The sequence below is a fragment of the Pleurodeles waltl genome, chromosome 8, assembly GCF_031143425.1.
Source record: "Pleurodeles waltl isolate 20211129_DDA chromosome 8, aPleWal1.hap1.20221129, whole genome shotgun sequence".
NCBI lineage: Eukaryota > Metazoa > Chordata > Amphibia > Caudata > Salamandridae > Pleurodeles > Pleurodeles waltl.
Genome location: NC_090447.1, coordinates 1416183207 through 1416199345, shown reverse-complemented (window position 1 = coordinate 1416199345; position 16139 = coordinate 1416183207). Strand labels below are relative to the sequence as shown.

Here is a 16139-nt window from a genome sequence, read left to right as displayed (position 1 = left end):
AGGGATCTAGGTCCAGGTGTGTGTCACCTAAGTCTCCCCCAGTGAATAACGGGGAACCCTGTGGTGTTACGTCTGCCTCAGTAGAAGGGGGTGAATGAGGAGGGGGTAAAGGTAGAGGAGAGGTAGGTGGTGAAGAAGGTAGTGGTGGAGGAGGAGGAGGAAGAGGAAAAGGGTAGTGGATAGTGATAGCCGTTTCCTTCATCTTTGGAGGTGGTGATGTGTCCAGAGCCTCCTGAAAAGAATTTTCTCTTGAAGGTAACAGAGGGAATGCAGAGATGCACCCAGTACCTTCTTGGGTGTGGAGGCCGCACTGACGAGTGTCAATAGTCTCCAAAATGGGTTCAACTGGAGATGGAGTGGCCAAAGGTTGAGTAGAGTCTTTCAGTTCTGAAGAAGTTGAATAACTTGTTTTTGGCACCAAAGTTTTAAATCAGTGCCCTTTCATTAGTACCGAAGTTAAGGTGGTGCTTTTTCGGCTCGGTGCCGAAGTAGTTGGTGCTGAGGTTCGAGATGGAATGGAACTGCTGTCTCGGACTGAAGATGTCAAGGTTGACGCTGAAGGAATTGACTTGGGCTTGGCGATTTTCGGTGCACAGGTGGGGCCAGAAGGCGGGGCATCCAAGCCAGTTTTTCGGAGCTGGCCATGGCCCAAAGACAGTGGCGGTCCAGTGACCTTGGTAAAGGGTCTTGAGAGCCAGGAGGGGCAACAGTATTCACAGGATGTGCCGGCATGACGTCTTGGCCTTCGATGTCCGACTGGACATCAGAGTCAGAGTCCTGGTTGGAAAAGGCCTCCTTCGCTTCTGGCTACTTCTGGGCATGCTCCTCCTTGAAGATGTCCAGAGTGTCTTCTGGAGTCTTGTGCGCCATTTCTAGTTGTTGAGCCCTCCGGTCCTGAAGGATCTGTAGGCATCGCAGGTGGCTTCTTGATGGTCAGTGGAGAGGCACAATTTACACACCAGATGTTGGTCAGTGTGCGGGAACCTGCGAAGACGCCCCAACGGGTGCTCGGTTAGTTCCCGAACCAAAGTGAGATGAGCGCGATAACAGAGAAGCATGATTGAAAACAATAGTATTGATGTAAGGAAAGACTGAAGAAAGAATTTGAAACCAGAGCGAAGGGAGAACGGAGCAAAGAGACATGCCCGAATCAGACAACAGAGAACAAACAATCTAACAAAGGAATCGATGCCCATGTGCAGTATCACCAAGAAGGAAGAATCACTCCATCTCATGACTCGAAAATGGTTCTTCGAAGAAAAGCAACTTACAACACTCCGAACCCAACACTAGATGGCAGGAGCATGCAGACCATGTGTATCTACAGCCACACATGCCATTAAACATATTGATTCATATTCTATGTACTTGCAAGAAGCTTCAAGATTTGAGGAAATTTTGGACAGCTTAACATTTGATCTTACAAGGAAGCTGTACAGTCCTCCCTGAAGGGAGAGTCCAGCCAAGTATAAGCATAGTTTTTAAAATATATGGAAGCAGCAATTAAGGAACTGAATTAAATAACGAGCTAGGACTAGTTTGAAGTTAACCCTCTATTTGTGACAGGAAATAATTCTAGACTGCCAGCTATACAATGAAAGATACTTTAAAGTGGGACTGTACTGAATCTATTAAATTATACTTTATTGTGATAAAGTGTAATTTATTGCTCTTTAAAGTATGGGAATTCTTTAATTATTTTAGGATATCACACAACAAACTGTCTGCATCTGAGGCCATGGAAGGAGAAATTCACAAACTGACATCACGCTCACGAGCGGTGCTTTTATGTGGCTCCGCTGTCACTTCTGGGATCGCATAAACTCGCTGCAGACATATGACACCAACTACCAGTGAGGGGGAGCTTGAATAATTCTCCAAATCCAGTCTGGGTCCTCTAGATATTCTAAAAGTAGCGATTCTGCAGAATAATGTGTGGTCACAAACAATTCTATGCTATTCTGTATTGAGTGCTGATTTTTGTATTTTATTTGTAATAGGACTGAAAATCTCTCCTCTGACTAGGGATTAAAATAAACATCTGTATGTACAAACCTGAAAGTGTCTGGTGTAGGATTACTTAATGCTATTAACTCAGGACCAGCATGCTGATTTGAGGTTTCTCCACATCTTGAAATGAAAAAGGTTAGAGCAGGAGAGATTCCAGTTTGAAGGGGAACTGAAATGCCATCTCTTCCAGTTGGTGATGGGCATGCCGGTAGATCAATATTTGGCGTGGGATTAAGCCAGTCTAACGAGAAGTTTTCAAGAGGATCCTGTCCAAAAAGAAGTTGACAAAAACATATTTAAACAAAAGCCAATTTTGATGGCTAGTAACATACAGTCATTTTCAATGGTGGTGAGCAACTGAAAATATCTGAAAGAGCTCTTAAACTAAAGTGCTGGTAGACCTCCTCCATCTATAAACTATGGATCTTTTTAGGTGTACTTATACACAAGTATGCTGACCAGTCCTGCTTTGTTGTAAGATACAATACAGCAAACTATCTTACACCAGATTACAAATACCATAAGTGTAATGGAAGCTAATATTTTTGTATTTGTTTTTTAAAAAGTGATGAGCGTTTGCAAACATTTTATAGACTTGTCTATTCTTGATTAAATAATTCAAGAAAGGAGTAAATCTCAACATAAATTAAGTTTCAATACTCAGTGACACCTTTAAGCCATATAACTAAAGTTCTATTTGACAATGTATATGGGGGGATTTATACATTATAGCAGTGGTTCCCAATCTGTGGTCCGCAGAACACTAGGGGTGTTTAACACATTCCAAGGGGGTCTGCAGGCATCTCAAAACCTGGGCCGTCAGAAAGAAACTTCTCCAGCCGGGAACTCTTGACAAACACAAGTGTTTTTATATTTGTTACTTCATTTGTGCAGCAGTTTTAAAAGCACTGCAATGTTTCTTGTATATCCAGCAGTTTTCAGGTAAAAATAAAAGTGTCAAGTTAACTCAAGTTAGGTGATTAATGTACCTGCTGGAGAGAGATGGGAGCTTTGTCTAGTGGCAGTTTTGACTCATCCAAGGTTGCGCAGTTGATTAATATGACTGCTGCAAAAAACGTGTATCATGCATATCACAGAAAAGTATTTTATGTGCATAGCACAGTGGATTACTTCTTTTGTCACAGAGATTCTTTTGTTACTGTGCAGTTCCTAAGTTCCAATCGTAATCTAACACAGTGAGCTATGAACTGCCATCTTAGAGCTGCATGGTACAAGTTAGAAAGTTATGCCCCCCTCCCCCAGTCTTTCATTATCCTGATGCTGCTAAAAAGGTTTGTTTGCGTACAAATAAATTCTTATTATTGAAGTCAACACTAACCACTGTTATCTTCTGAATCCTGTGTATGTGCTTCTCCAGACCAAGTGCTCTTAGCAAACGCTTACTGATATTGATGACATGCAATCCTCCTACACCCTGCAGTCCCCTTTGCCTTATGGAACATTTTCTATTCACTGATTTACACATGTATGATTCATTGACTGTGTGTGATGTAAAGTGCATGTGTTGTCCATATAAAATAATACAATCTTTAGTAATTTGAGTATTTGTTTGGTGTGTACTTGTTTGTGTATTTTTTGCGAATGACTGTTTTAATGTTTGAAATCTAAATCGTACAAATTGCCTGGGGGGGCCTGGCTTCTAGTAATGATTCAGTGGGTGTCCTCAGGAGACAAAAGTTTGGGAAACACTGCATTATACTATAACCTTGCCGAACTAACTTAGTCTGACAAGGTAATGGTGCGTGGAGAGGCGGTGAGGGGAAGCTGGGTGGAGAGGAGGTGAAGTGAGAAGGGGGATAACTAATAATTTTGCCAGGAGTTTTTCATTCCAGGCTTTAAGTGACAGCACACTTAAGTGTACAATGGTTCTCGTGACATTTACTTGATGTTTAGAGGCAATCCACATCAGGGCATGGTCTGCAGAACTGTGTCTGCCCTAATTTCTGAAACCTGTAGCATAGTCATGGGAATAGGAAGTATGTGTAGGAAGCTGGATTCTGGTTGCAGCCCCTCCCCCCACCACTTTTTTCCTGGATATTGATATGACTGACTGAAGTACACTGGGTTCCTGCCAACTAGGTCCCCAGTCCCAGTTTTTCTCCCCCAAAACAAGACACTTGGTTACTTGATCCCCAAGTGGCCAGGCCCTTTAGCACCTCTGTAAGTGCCTAGTAAATGGTATCTCTGAAACCTAGGGCATAGGTACTAAAGAGGGTCCCCTAAGAGCTGTAGCACAGTTTGTGGCACTCTAAGGGATCCAGCATCAACCTCATGCAGACTGCCATTGCAGGCAGCATAACAAGGTGCTCCCAAAAGTGAAAACATGACCTCCCACACTGTTCCCTTTATCAGCCACCCCTACAGCAGGCCTTACAGCCCTAAGGCAGGGTACATTATATTACATGTGTGGACATATCTCCAAGAGTAGATATGTCCCTGCTATGTCTGTCAATTCCTAGACATAGTAAGTGTACAGGGAAGCCAATTTAAATGCATGTACTGGACACTGGTCAATAAGAGTTCCCCAGGTACATGATGGCTTCACTGAAACTAGGGATGTTTGGTATCAAACATCTCGTATTAATAAACCCTCACTGATTCCAGTGGTGGATTTATTAACACATGCACCCAAAGGGTAGCTTAGAGGTGCTCCCTGAAAACCTACCAACTGCTGGTGGGATCACTGACTAGTTCTAGCCATCCTGCTACCAACAGATGAGATTCTGATCCTCATGGACGAGAGCCTTTGGTCTCTGGAGGACAGAAACAAAGCCTGCTCTAACAGGGGTTTTAATACATTCCTCCCAACATGATGACATGCAAATCTGCATTCCAAGGCAGAAGTCTTCAAAGGAACTCTGACCGATTTGATAATTTAGTGAGATACAGGTAAGCACTTTATGTGCGATACTTGTTCCCCATAATCATATTTATAGCCTATTGAGAGGGAGTATTTTTCCTGGGCTAATATTTTCTGACTGAATTTAAATGTGAATTGGAGGTATCCGAATGTAAGTTGGGACTTGTTCCCAAGGGACATTTTTCTTAAGTGGATTACGAACCTTCGCTACATTCATGTATATATTATATGTGTCAAAAGGATATGTATTCAGCAAACATTGATCACACTCGTCCTTTTTTTTGTAACATACTAGAGATGTCACAAAAGTTTAGCTTGGTTGTTTATTTTTTGATAGAACACGGTACAAGATGAAATAATGAGACTTATTTGAGGAGCGCTTGGAGTAACTATGCATAAGGACACAACCTATTATCGGTAAGGGAGAAACAGGTGGCTTTTGTTTTATTACATTCTTGTGATACGCGGTTGTTTCGATAATGGTTTGGTTTCTTTTACTTCCGGCTTTGCAGGATGACTATGTATACGTTGTAAAAATTATGGCAATAATGATCCTTAAAACTTTTTAATAAGGCAATTAATAGCCTAGTGGGCATAGCCAATAATAACTTGGTGGAGTACAAGTTTACTTATGCACATCAGGTGATGGGACTATGCACCTCACCTGTGTGGATGCAGCAGCATGTTTTGGAATATATTTTTTGGCTAATTAGCACTAATGTTTTTTCCTACGGTGGCACTATAGCAATGATCTACTGCACACCACCCACCATTTCAAGCTTGTCTATTTTAGTTTCACTTGCACCTCTCGTTTTGAAATTTAGATATGTAGTCGGTAACGATCTTTTTAATGTCTAATTATCAACATGTGACTTTGGTCTTTTTCTTTCTTTTCTGATTGGATATGGGTGATATTTTATACTAACAGTTACGGCTGGTGTCGTAATTGTACTGAATTATGTTGATTCTCAGCCTTGATGAAGTCAAAGCGAGTATTGATTGCATGAAGAAACACGTGTTGGCTGGACAGGTTGGAATTGAAGAACACATCCAATAAAAACAAGTGGATTTACTGAACACAAAGATAAGGACAATGGTCATATTTATTTGACACAAGTGCCTTGGACTGTGTATTAGCAACACAGCATTGAACGCCTCGGGCTGGAGGGCTAAAATTACACAAGCAATCCCCTGTGGGTCTTGGCATGCTTGGGTAGTCTGGGTAATCAGGAGGGTTTTGATAATTGGGATCTTATATGCATTTTCAGAGAAGGAGACCTATGGAAGGGGGGTGAAGTGATTCCATTCACAGAGCTACAAAGAGTATTACTTGGATTCCACTGAGACATATTGATATTTGCAAATACGCCACATATTGCAGAAGACTATACAGAAGGGGAAGGACCACCCTGAGGCTTCCCCGCTGAAGGATAGACTGTTGGACGAACCAATGTCAAGAAAAGCAATCTCCCTTACCTATTGTAAACTACAAAATAACTGACACATTAGCCGTACTGTGATTTCAATGGGAACACGATCTTGGTGACCTGGAGTATGAGGAGTGGCTGTCGGCCCTGGCATCCCCTCGAGAAGTGGCCATACGATGTAAATTTTGACTGATACAACTAAAAGTCCTGCATAAATGCTACTATGCCTGTACTACTTTGGAAAAGATGAGAAAGACACCAACTGCAATGTGTCATAGGAACTGTGGTCAAGTGGGAACATTTTTCCACATGCTTTGAAGCTGTCCAAACATTCAGCAATATTGAGAGTTGGCTATAACTTACCCTAATACAGTAAGTGAGGGCAGCTTGGAGGCCTCAGCTAAGTGGTGCCTCCTGACAATCTGGGATGACAAAGACCCTACCCAAATGGTCCAAATCTGGATGACACTGGGTTGGATAGTGGCCAAATGCAGCATTGCATGTTACTGGAGGGCTGAACTGGCAACACAGATGTGTGACTAGAAGCAAGACATGGATTGGTGCATGGTGGCAGGAAGGGCAGAGGCGGTCTGAAAAACTGGGGCAAAATATGGGGTGGGTGGAATGACTATTGAGGAGGGCTCTGTGCCCCTTTGGAGAACACTGGAAGGGATGCTCGACACTGGGGACTTTCGAGGTCTATTGAAACACTTTAAAGGGTATTGAGGTGGGTGGAGATAGAGGAAGGTGCTACGGAATGAAGGGATATCACTATTTTCTGAATGTGTCATGATGCTTTCTGATTTTATGTTTATTGGTTTGGGTTGCATTAGTCACAATAAAAAGATCCCCCCCCAAAAAAACAAAAAACAAGATGGTACACTGCTTTTCTAATATACCTCAATACTGACCTGTGGACCATCCAACGTTTCAGCACATGGTACATATATTGCTTTACTTGTCCTGCAAGCTCAGGACATTCACACATTCACCAATATCATGCATTGCATCTATCTGCCAAATCATTTCAATTGTGAGAACAATTTTAGAAAATGATCCCAGAGTCAGCTACAGCTTTACAAAGCAACAAGAGCAACCCAGGGTATAACTATGAAAGAAAAGCGATAGCATTCATAGGTGTTATTCAACAAAATCAATATGATTTCAGTAGGCTAAATAGACTCACACACCTAATGCTGGATGATAAATTCAAGCACACGACCATCAAAACACTCTAAAAAACATATTTATGATACCCAAAGCTATACCTAATCATAAAAGTTGACCATACAAAACTAATACATAAGGTGCATAGTATCACCTAATGTGATATGGGGAACATCTTCCATTCAAACAATGGAGAAAGAGAATGCCAAGGATAACCCACTCTTGTGAAGAAAATAAACCACTTACATTTGCGGGGAGGAAACTACCCAGCATGTGTATGATATGGCAGTAGTTAGCGTGGGCCGCAATGTTCCTAACTTACTTAAATGCCAAGGGAGACCGCTTTCCTTCAATGAAGGGCAGTGTGCACTGGTTTATTTTCTTCACAATGGTGCATCATCTTTGGCATTCTCTTTGAACAAGGTGTCTATGGCTCCCTTGTCCAAGAACGTGAACAGGTTATTCTCTCTAAAAAATCAAATTTCGGAGTCACAGGATCGAGTGACTCCTCCTATCGGCATGGGCATCGACTCCATTGTTAGATTGTTTTCCTGCAAAGGGTGAAGCAAGGAGTGATAGAGTATAAGAATACAATAAGATGTCCATGCAAATGTATCTACATATGTACAAGTGTTAAACTTGAACAACTACAGGCCTCCGGGGAAGAGGGAGGTTGCATGTGAATCTGCAGCACTACATGCCACGAACAGATGTACACTGGGTAAGTGACGTTTTCCGTTCAATGGCATGTGTAGCTGCAGATACACATTCTATGCATAGACAACAAAGCAGTTAGTCCTCCCAAAAAAGCAGTGGCTAGCCTGCAGGAGTTGAAGTTTTTTTAAATAGTGTTCTTACGACAGCTTGGCCTACAGTGGCTTGTTGCTGTGAAAAAACATCAACACAGTAGTGTTTTGTAAATGTATGAGGAGTTGACCATGTGGCTGCTTTACATATATCAACCATTGGTATGTTCCCAAAGAATGCCATTGACGCACATTTCTTTCTTGTAGAAAGTGCTCTAGGAGTGATCAAAAGTTGTCTTTTTGCTTTGATGTAGCATGTTTGTATGCATTTAACAAACCATCTTGCTAAACCTTGTTTTGATACAGGATTGCCTTTATGTGGTTGTTGGAAAGCAACGAAAAGTTGTTTTGTTGTCCTAAAAACTTTGTTTCTATCTATATAGTACATAAGAGCTCTTTTGAGATCTAGGGTATGAAGACCAGAGTCTGGCTGTGGAAAGAAGACTGCAATTCCACTGTTTGGGTGATGTGAAAAGGAGATACTACCTTTGGTAGAAATTTTGGATTTGTTCTAAGTACAACTTCATGTTTGTGCACTTGGAAAAAAAGGTTCCTTAAGAGCAAAGGCTTGTATTTCACTAATTCTTCTTAAAAAAGTAATAGCTACAAGGAAAGCGACCTTCCATGTCATGTATTGTATTTGACAAGAGTGCATGGGTTCAAAAGGAGGTCCCATGAGTCTGGTAAGTACGATATTTAAATTCCATGATGGAACAGGTGGTGTTCTAGGTGGAATAATGTGTTTTAATCCTTCCATGAAGGCTTTAATAACAGGAATTCTGAGCAGAGAAGTATATTGAAGATTCTGTAAGGATGCAGGTATTGCAGTGAGGTGTATTTTGATGGACGAGAAAGCCAAATTTGACCTTTGCAAACGAAGTAAATAACATACAATATCTTGTATGGATGCTGTAAGTGGGTCAGTGTTTTTAGATTGACAGTAGTATACAAATCTTTTTCACTTTTTTACGTAGCATTGTCTAGTAGTAGGTTTATGTGCTTGTTTAATTACTTCCATACATTCTGGTGGAAGTTTTAGGTAACCAAGTTCTATGGACTTCAGGAGCTAAATCGCTAGATTGAGAGCACTGGGATTTGGATGCCTGATTTGACCTTGGTTCTGGGTTAACAAATTTGGTCTGTTTGGGAGTCTGGAATGGGGTACTACACACAAATCTAGGAGTGTTGTGTACCAATGCTGACGTACCCATGTTGGTGCTATTAGAATCATTATAAGTGATGTTTGACGCAGTTTGCTGACTAAAAAGCTAAGGAGTGGGAGAGGGGGAAAAGCGTAAGCAAATATCCCTGACCAATTGATTCACAGAGCATTGCCCTTGGATAGAGGATGTGGGTGACTGGATGCGAAGTTTAGGCATTTTGCGTTTTCGCTTCCTGCGAATAGGTCTATCTCTGGTGTTCCCAACTTTTGAAAGTACTTTTGAAGTACTTGGGAGTGAATTGCCTATTTGTGTGTTTGTTGGTGATTTCTGCTTAGATCTGCCAGCTGATTGTCTATCCTTGGAATGTATTGTGCTAATAGATGAATGTGATTGTGAATTGCCCATTTCTATATTGTTTGGGCTAGGAGGGATAGCTGAGATGAGTATGTCCCGCCCTGTTTGTTGAGGTAATACACGGTTGTCATGTTGTCTGTTTTTATGAGAACAGTCTTCTGTTTGAGAAGAGGTTGAAACGTTCGTAGCGCAAGAAATACAGCTAACAGCTCTAGGTAGTGTATATGAAGCTGTTTCTGTTGTGCATTGCTCTTGAATGGTCTGATTGTTGAGGTGAGCTCCCCAACCAATCATTGATGCGTCTGTTGTGATTACGGTCTGAGGCACAGGGTCCTAGAATGACCGCCCCTTGATTAGATTGTTGCGATTCCACTACTGAAGGGACATATGTGTTTGGTGGTTTATTAACACTAGATCCTGAAGTTGACGTGTGCCTGAGACCACCGTTGTGAGAGGCACTGTTGTAAGGGCTTCATGTTTAGTCTTGCATGTGGAACTATGGCTATGCAAGATGCCATCATTCCTAGGATCCTTATGATGAACCTTACAGTATATTGTTGATTTTGCTGTATGTGTGGTATGAGATTTTGGAAAGCTTGTATCCTTTGTGTATTTGGATAAGCTAGGGTCTTTTAAGTATTTAGGATAGCACCTAGGTAAGGTTGTACCTGTGCTGGTTAAAGATGTGATTTTTGATAACTGAGAGTGAAAGCTAGGGTACGCGAGGTTTCTATCACATAACTAGTGTGTTGTTGGCATTGTGTAAAATAGCTCGATTTTATTAGCCAGTCGTCTAGATATGGAAAGATGTGGATGTGCTCTCTTCTTAAGTAGGCTGCCACTACAGCTAGACATTTTGTGAACCCTCTTGGAGCTGTTGTTATGACGAATGGCAACACCTTGAACTGGTAATGTTTTACTGCTATGAGAAACCTGAGGTATTTTCTGTGAGCTGGATGGGTGGGTATGTGGAAATACGTACCTTTGAGGTCTAAAGCAGTCATGTAATCTTGTTTTTGTAGTAGTGGAATAACATCTTGTAGAGTTATCATGTGAAAATGTCCTGACAGGATATATAGATTGAGGGGCCTGAGAGTGCAGTCTTTTTGGGGAAAGAGGAAGTTTAGTGAGTATACTCCTGTCCCCTGTTGAGAATGTGGAAATTTTCTATTGCTTGTTTTACAGTAGACATTGTACCTCTTGTTGCAACAGAACAGTTTGTTCTAGGGACAACCTATGGTATTTGGTGGAATGTTTGGGGGTGGGGGGCGGAGATTAATTCTAGGATAATTGATAATACCCAATTGTCTGTGGTGATATTTTGCCAATGAGAGTGGAATTGCTGTAGTCTTCCCCCCCACAGGAGAAGTGTGGTGTGGAAGGGTGGGAAGAAAGTCACTGTTTAGATTATGTTGTGGTTTGCTTTGAGGTTTGAAATTTACCTCTGCTCCTGAAATATTGTCCTCTATAGGACCCTCTAAACCCCCCTCTCTAGTATTGGGTTTGTTGTCCCTGTTTTGTTTGGGAGGTGGAAGCCTCAGAGGATTATGGTTTAAACCCTCCTCTAAACTGTGGTCTGCGAAAGGAGCCTCTATATGGTGTGGTGTATAAAGCCCCCATTACTTTCGCAGTATCGGAGTCCTTCCTCAGTTTTCCAATAGTAGTGTCTACTTCTGGACCAAATCGATGTTTCTTGTGAAAAGTATTGCCTGTTGAATTTCTGGTTTAAAACCAAAGGAGCGTAGCCATACATGTCTTCTAATTGTGATAGCTGTATTGACACTCCTTGCAGCTGTATCAGCAGCATCAAGGGCAGATCTTATTTGGTTATTGCTGATAGCTTGTCCCTCTTCCACCACCTGTGTGCTCTTTTTTGATGCTCCTTTGGGAGATGCTGTATAAGACCTTGCATTTTGTCCCAGTGGGCCCTGTCATACCTGGCGAGAAGTGCCTGAGAATTGGCAATTCTCCATTGGTTTGCTGCTTGTGTGGCAACTCTCTTCGCAGCTGCATCAAATTTTCTACTTTCCTTATCAGGAGGAGATGCGTCTGTTTGCCCTTTTCCTTGCCGCACTGACGACTACTGAGTCTGGAGGGACCCGATGAGTGATACAGTCTGGGTCAGTAGGAGCAGGCTTATACTTTTTAGCAATTCTAGTGGTGATGATCCTAGCTTTGACAGGCTCATTAAAAATTTGGTCTTAATGTTTAACTATTCCCGGTAACATTGGGAGACACTTATCTGGAATGAATAGAAGACAGTGTGTTAAACAAAAAGTCTTCTTCCAGGGGTTCAGAATGCATAACCACTCTATGATATGCTGCTGCCTTAGATATTACTTGGGTGCAGGCAGTGGTGTCTTCTGGAGGAGACGGTTTAGATGGGTAAAGGTCTGGATCATTGTCCGGTATCGGATCAGGGTCATAGAGATCCCATGGGTCTACCGTATCTCCACGTGAGTATAATGAATGTGTTGGAGAAGGCAATGGCGGTGGACTATTATGAGGTAAGAAAGAAAGTTGTGGAGAGTGAGGAAGAGAAGTATGGAGAGGTGCTGGCTTCTCCTTTTGTTTCTGCACATTTGCTGGTGGTTGAACAGAGTCTAAGTCCTCTTGGAAAGCCAGCTTTCTTTTGGTTTTTAAAGATGGTGCAGTGATGATTCGTCCTGTATCCTTATGTATATGGATTCTCGATTGTCTCTCATCCATAACCTCTAGTATTGGTTTATTATCAGTTTCTTCTTCAGAAGTCTTATGAGATTCCATGATGGGCTTTGAGATTTGCTTAAATTTTTTCAAAAGTCCCTGTTCTTCTGTATATGAGGATTTTTTCGGCTCCGAGGTGTGTATCTTTTTCGGTCCAGAAAAAGTAGTATGTCTCGGCTCCGAAACTGATTACCGAATTTTTGACTCTGATGTATGGGGTCTTTTACCGGAATCTGAAGTGGAGGTTTTAATCGATTTACTCAACTCCGAGGTGGACGGAGGAGTGGCCTTTTTCGGCACCGACCCCGAAGGTCGGTCGCCAACAGTTTTTTTCTAAGCCGAACCATGGCCTTCCGGCAGTGGTGTACCCAAGGCCTTCAAATTATTTTTCTGCAGGGGTTTAGGGGCACATGCTGGCCAGCTGTGATGAATCTGTCATTTTCCGATTCCTGTTCGGAGTCTGTGTCTCGGATGGAGACTGCTCTCTGCGCCTGCTCTTCCTCCATGACGTCGAGATGTTCGCTGCTTTTCAACACCATTTCGAGTCTTCGGACTCTGCGATCTCTCAGGGTCTTCTTTGATCGAAATGATCGACAGGCCTTGCAATCTTCCTCCCGATGGTCTGGAGAAAGGCTCAAATTACAAACCAGGTGTTTGTCTGTGTAGGGGTACTTCGTGTGTCACCGAGGGCAGAATCGGAATGGAGTCCGATCCATCAGGCTTTCCACACAGTAGGCCCGAACAGGCCCGAGTTGGGCGCGCATGCGCCACGAAGGGTGAGATGAAGGTTTCTACGGTGCTACCGGTTCGATGCTAGATGGGAAACAATACCGATGAATAAATAGATTTTCTGAAGTTTTCCGAATCAAAATCTCAGAGAGAGAGAGCAAACCCGTCCGAACCCAACCGCGGAAAAAAAAGCAATCTAACAATGGAGTCGATGCCCATGCACACTGTAGCCGAGAGGAGGAGTCACTCGATCCTGTGACTCCGAAAATACTTCTTTGAAGAAAAATAACTTGTAACACTCCGAGCCCAACACTAGATGTCGGAAGAGCTATGCATAGCATGTGTATCTGCAGCTACACGCCATTGAACACAAACACACATATATATATATATATATATGGAAAATTTCACTTACCCGGTGTACAGCTGTTCGTGGCATGTTCCGCTGCAGATTCACATGCTATGCATACCGTCTGCCATCTAGTGTTGAGTTCGGAGTGTTACAAGTTGTTTTTCTTCGAAGAAGTGTTTTCGAGTCACGGGATCGAGTGACTCCTCCTCTTCGGCTCCATTACGCATGGGCATCGACTCCATCTTAGATTGTTTTCCCGCAGAGGGTAAGGTAGGAGTGATAGAGTATAAAGAAAAAAGATGTCCATGCAAATGGAATATATATATATATATATATATATATATATATATATATATATATATATATATATATATATATATACACATACACACACACACATATATATATACACACACACATACATATGTAGAAGTAAATGTTGAACTTAAACGGCTACAGGCTTCCGGGGAGGTGGGAGGGTGCATGTGAATCTGCAGCGGAACATGCCCCAAACAGATGTACACTGGGTAAGTGACATTTTCCGTTCGATGGCATGTGTAGCTGTAGATACACATGCTATTCGTAGACTACAAAGCAGTTTTTCCTCCCATAAAAGCGGGGGTTAGCATGTAGGAGTTGAAGTTGTCTGAAATAATGTTCTTAGTGCAGCTTGTCCTACTGTGGCTTGCTGCGTTGCTAACACATCTACACAGTAATGTTTGGTAAATGTATGTGGTGTTGACCAAGTGCTCCTATACAAATTTCAGCCATTGGTATATTTCCTAAGAAAGCCAATGTAGCTCCTTTTTTCCTTGTGGAATGTGCTTTAGGTGCAACTAAGAGTTGCCTTTTAGCTTTAAGGTAACATGTTTGGATGCATTTTACTATCCACCTTGCTAAACCTTGTTTTGAAATGGGGTTACTAGTATGTGGTTTTTGGAAAGCCACAAATTAACTGTTTAGTCTTTATAAATGATTTAGTTCTATCTATGTAATTCATTTGGGCTCTTTTAATATCTAATGTATGCAGGGCTCTTTTTGCCACAGAATCTGGCTGTGGAAAGAAGACTGGTAGTTCCACTGTTTGATTAATATGAAAAGGTGATACAACTTTTGGAAGAAATTTAGGGTTAGTTTGTAGTACGACTTTATGTTTGTGTACTTGTGTGAACGGTTCTTGAATTGTGAAAGCTTGAATTTCACTAACTCTTCGTAATGAAGTAATTGCGACTAGGAAGGCAACTTTCCATGTTAGGTATTGAATCTGACATGAGTGCATAGGTTCAAATGGTGGGCCCATAAGTCGTGTGAGCACTATGTTTAGATTCCACGAAGGCACTGGAGGCGTTCTAGGTGGGATGATGCGTTTTAACCCTTCCATGAAGACTTTGATAACAGGAACTCTAAATAAAAAGCTGCGCTGTATATTTTGCGAGTATGCGGAAATTGCAGTGAGATGTATTTTTATGGATGAAAAAGCTAAGTTTTCTTTTTGCAAATGAAGCAAATAACATACAGTGTCTTGTATTGATGCTGAAAGAGGGGTAATTTGTTTAGATTGACAGTAATGCACAAATCTTTTCCATTTGTTGGCATAGCACTGCCTGGTAGTGGGTTTTCTTGCTTGTTTAATTACTTCCATACATTCAGTTGGTAGTTGTAGATACCCAAATTCTATGACCTCAGGAGCCAAATCGCTAGATTGAATATGTTGGGATTTGGATGCCAGATCTGCTGTTTGTTTCATGTTAACAGATCTGGTCTGTTTGGGAGTTTGATATGTGGTACTACTGACAGGTCTAACAGTGTGGTGTACCAGGGTTGACGTGCCCACGTTGGCGCTATGAGTATTAGTTTGAGTGTGTTTTGACCCAGTTTGTTGACTAGAAATGGAATGAGAGGGGGAAAAGCGTAAACAAATATCCCTGACCAATTCATCCATAGAGGATTGCCCTTGGATAGGGGATGTGGGTACCTGGATGCAAAGTTTTGGCATTTTGAGTTTTCGCTGGTGGCGAACAGATCTATGTCTGGTATTCCCCATTGTTGAAAGTATAGTTAAAGCACTTGAGGGTGAATCTCCCACTCGTGTGTTTGTTGATGATCTCTGCTGAGAACATCTGCCAATTGGTTGTGTATCCTTAGAATGTATTGTGCTACCAGGTGAATTTTGTTGTAGATTGCCCAGTGACAATGATTTTGTGCTAGGAGGGAGAGTTGGGATGAATGGGTCCCTCCTTGTTTGTTTAGGCAATACATTGTTGTGATGATGTCGGTTTTGACAAGGATATTCTTGTGAGTGAGAAGAGACTGAAAAGCTTTGAGTGCTAGGAATACAGCTAGCAACTCTAAGTGATTTATGTGTAACTGTTTGTGTTTGGCATCCTATTGTCCTTGGATGTTGTGATTGTTGAGGTGAGCCCCCCAGCCAATCATTGATGCATCTGTTGTAAGTATGGTCTGAGGCACAGGGTCTTGAAATGGCCTCCCTTTGTTTAGGTTTGTGGAATTCCACCACTGAAGGGACATGTATGTTTGGCATCT

At 42.0% G+C, this 16139-nt stretch overlaps 1 protein-coding gene across 2 annotated transcripts in view; it reads right to left on the bottom strand.

Moving 5' to 3' along the window:
- The window catches only part of MORC3 (MORC family CW-type zinc finger 3), a 327051-nt gene that overhangs the window by 54224 nt on the left and 256688 nt on the right, over positions 1-16139 (bottom strand). For both annotated transcript variants that reach the window (XM_069202531.1, XM_069202532.1), the window contains exon 14: positions 2056-2276. In XM_069202531.1, the coding sequence (XP_069058632.1) occupies positions 2056-2276 (221 nt within the window). The remainder of the gene's footprint in view (positions 1-2055; positions 2277-16139) is intronic.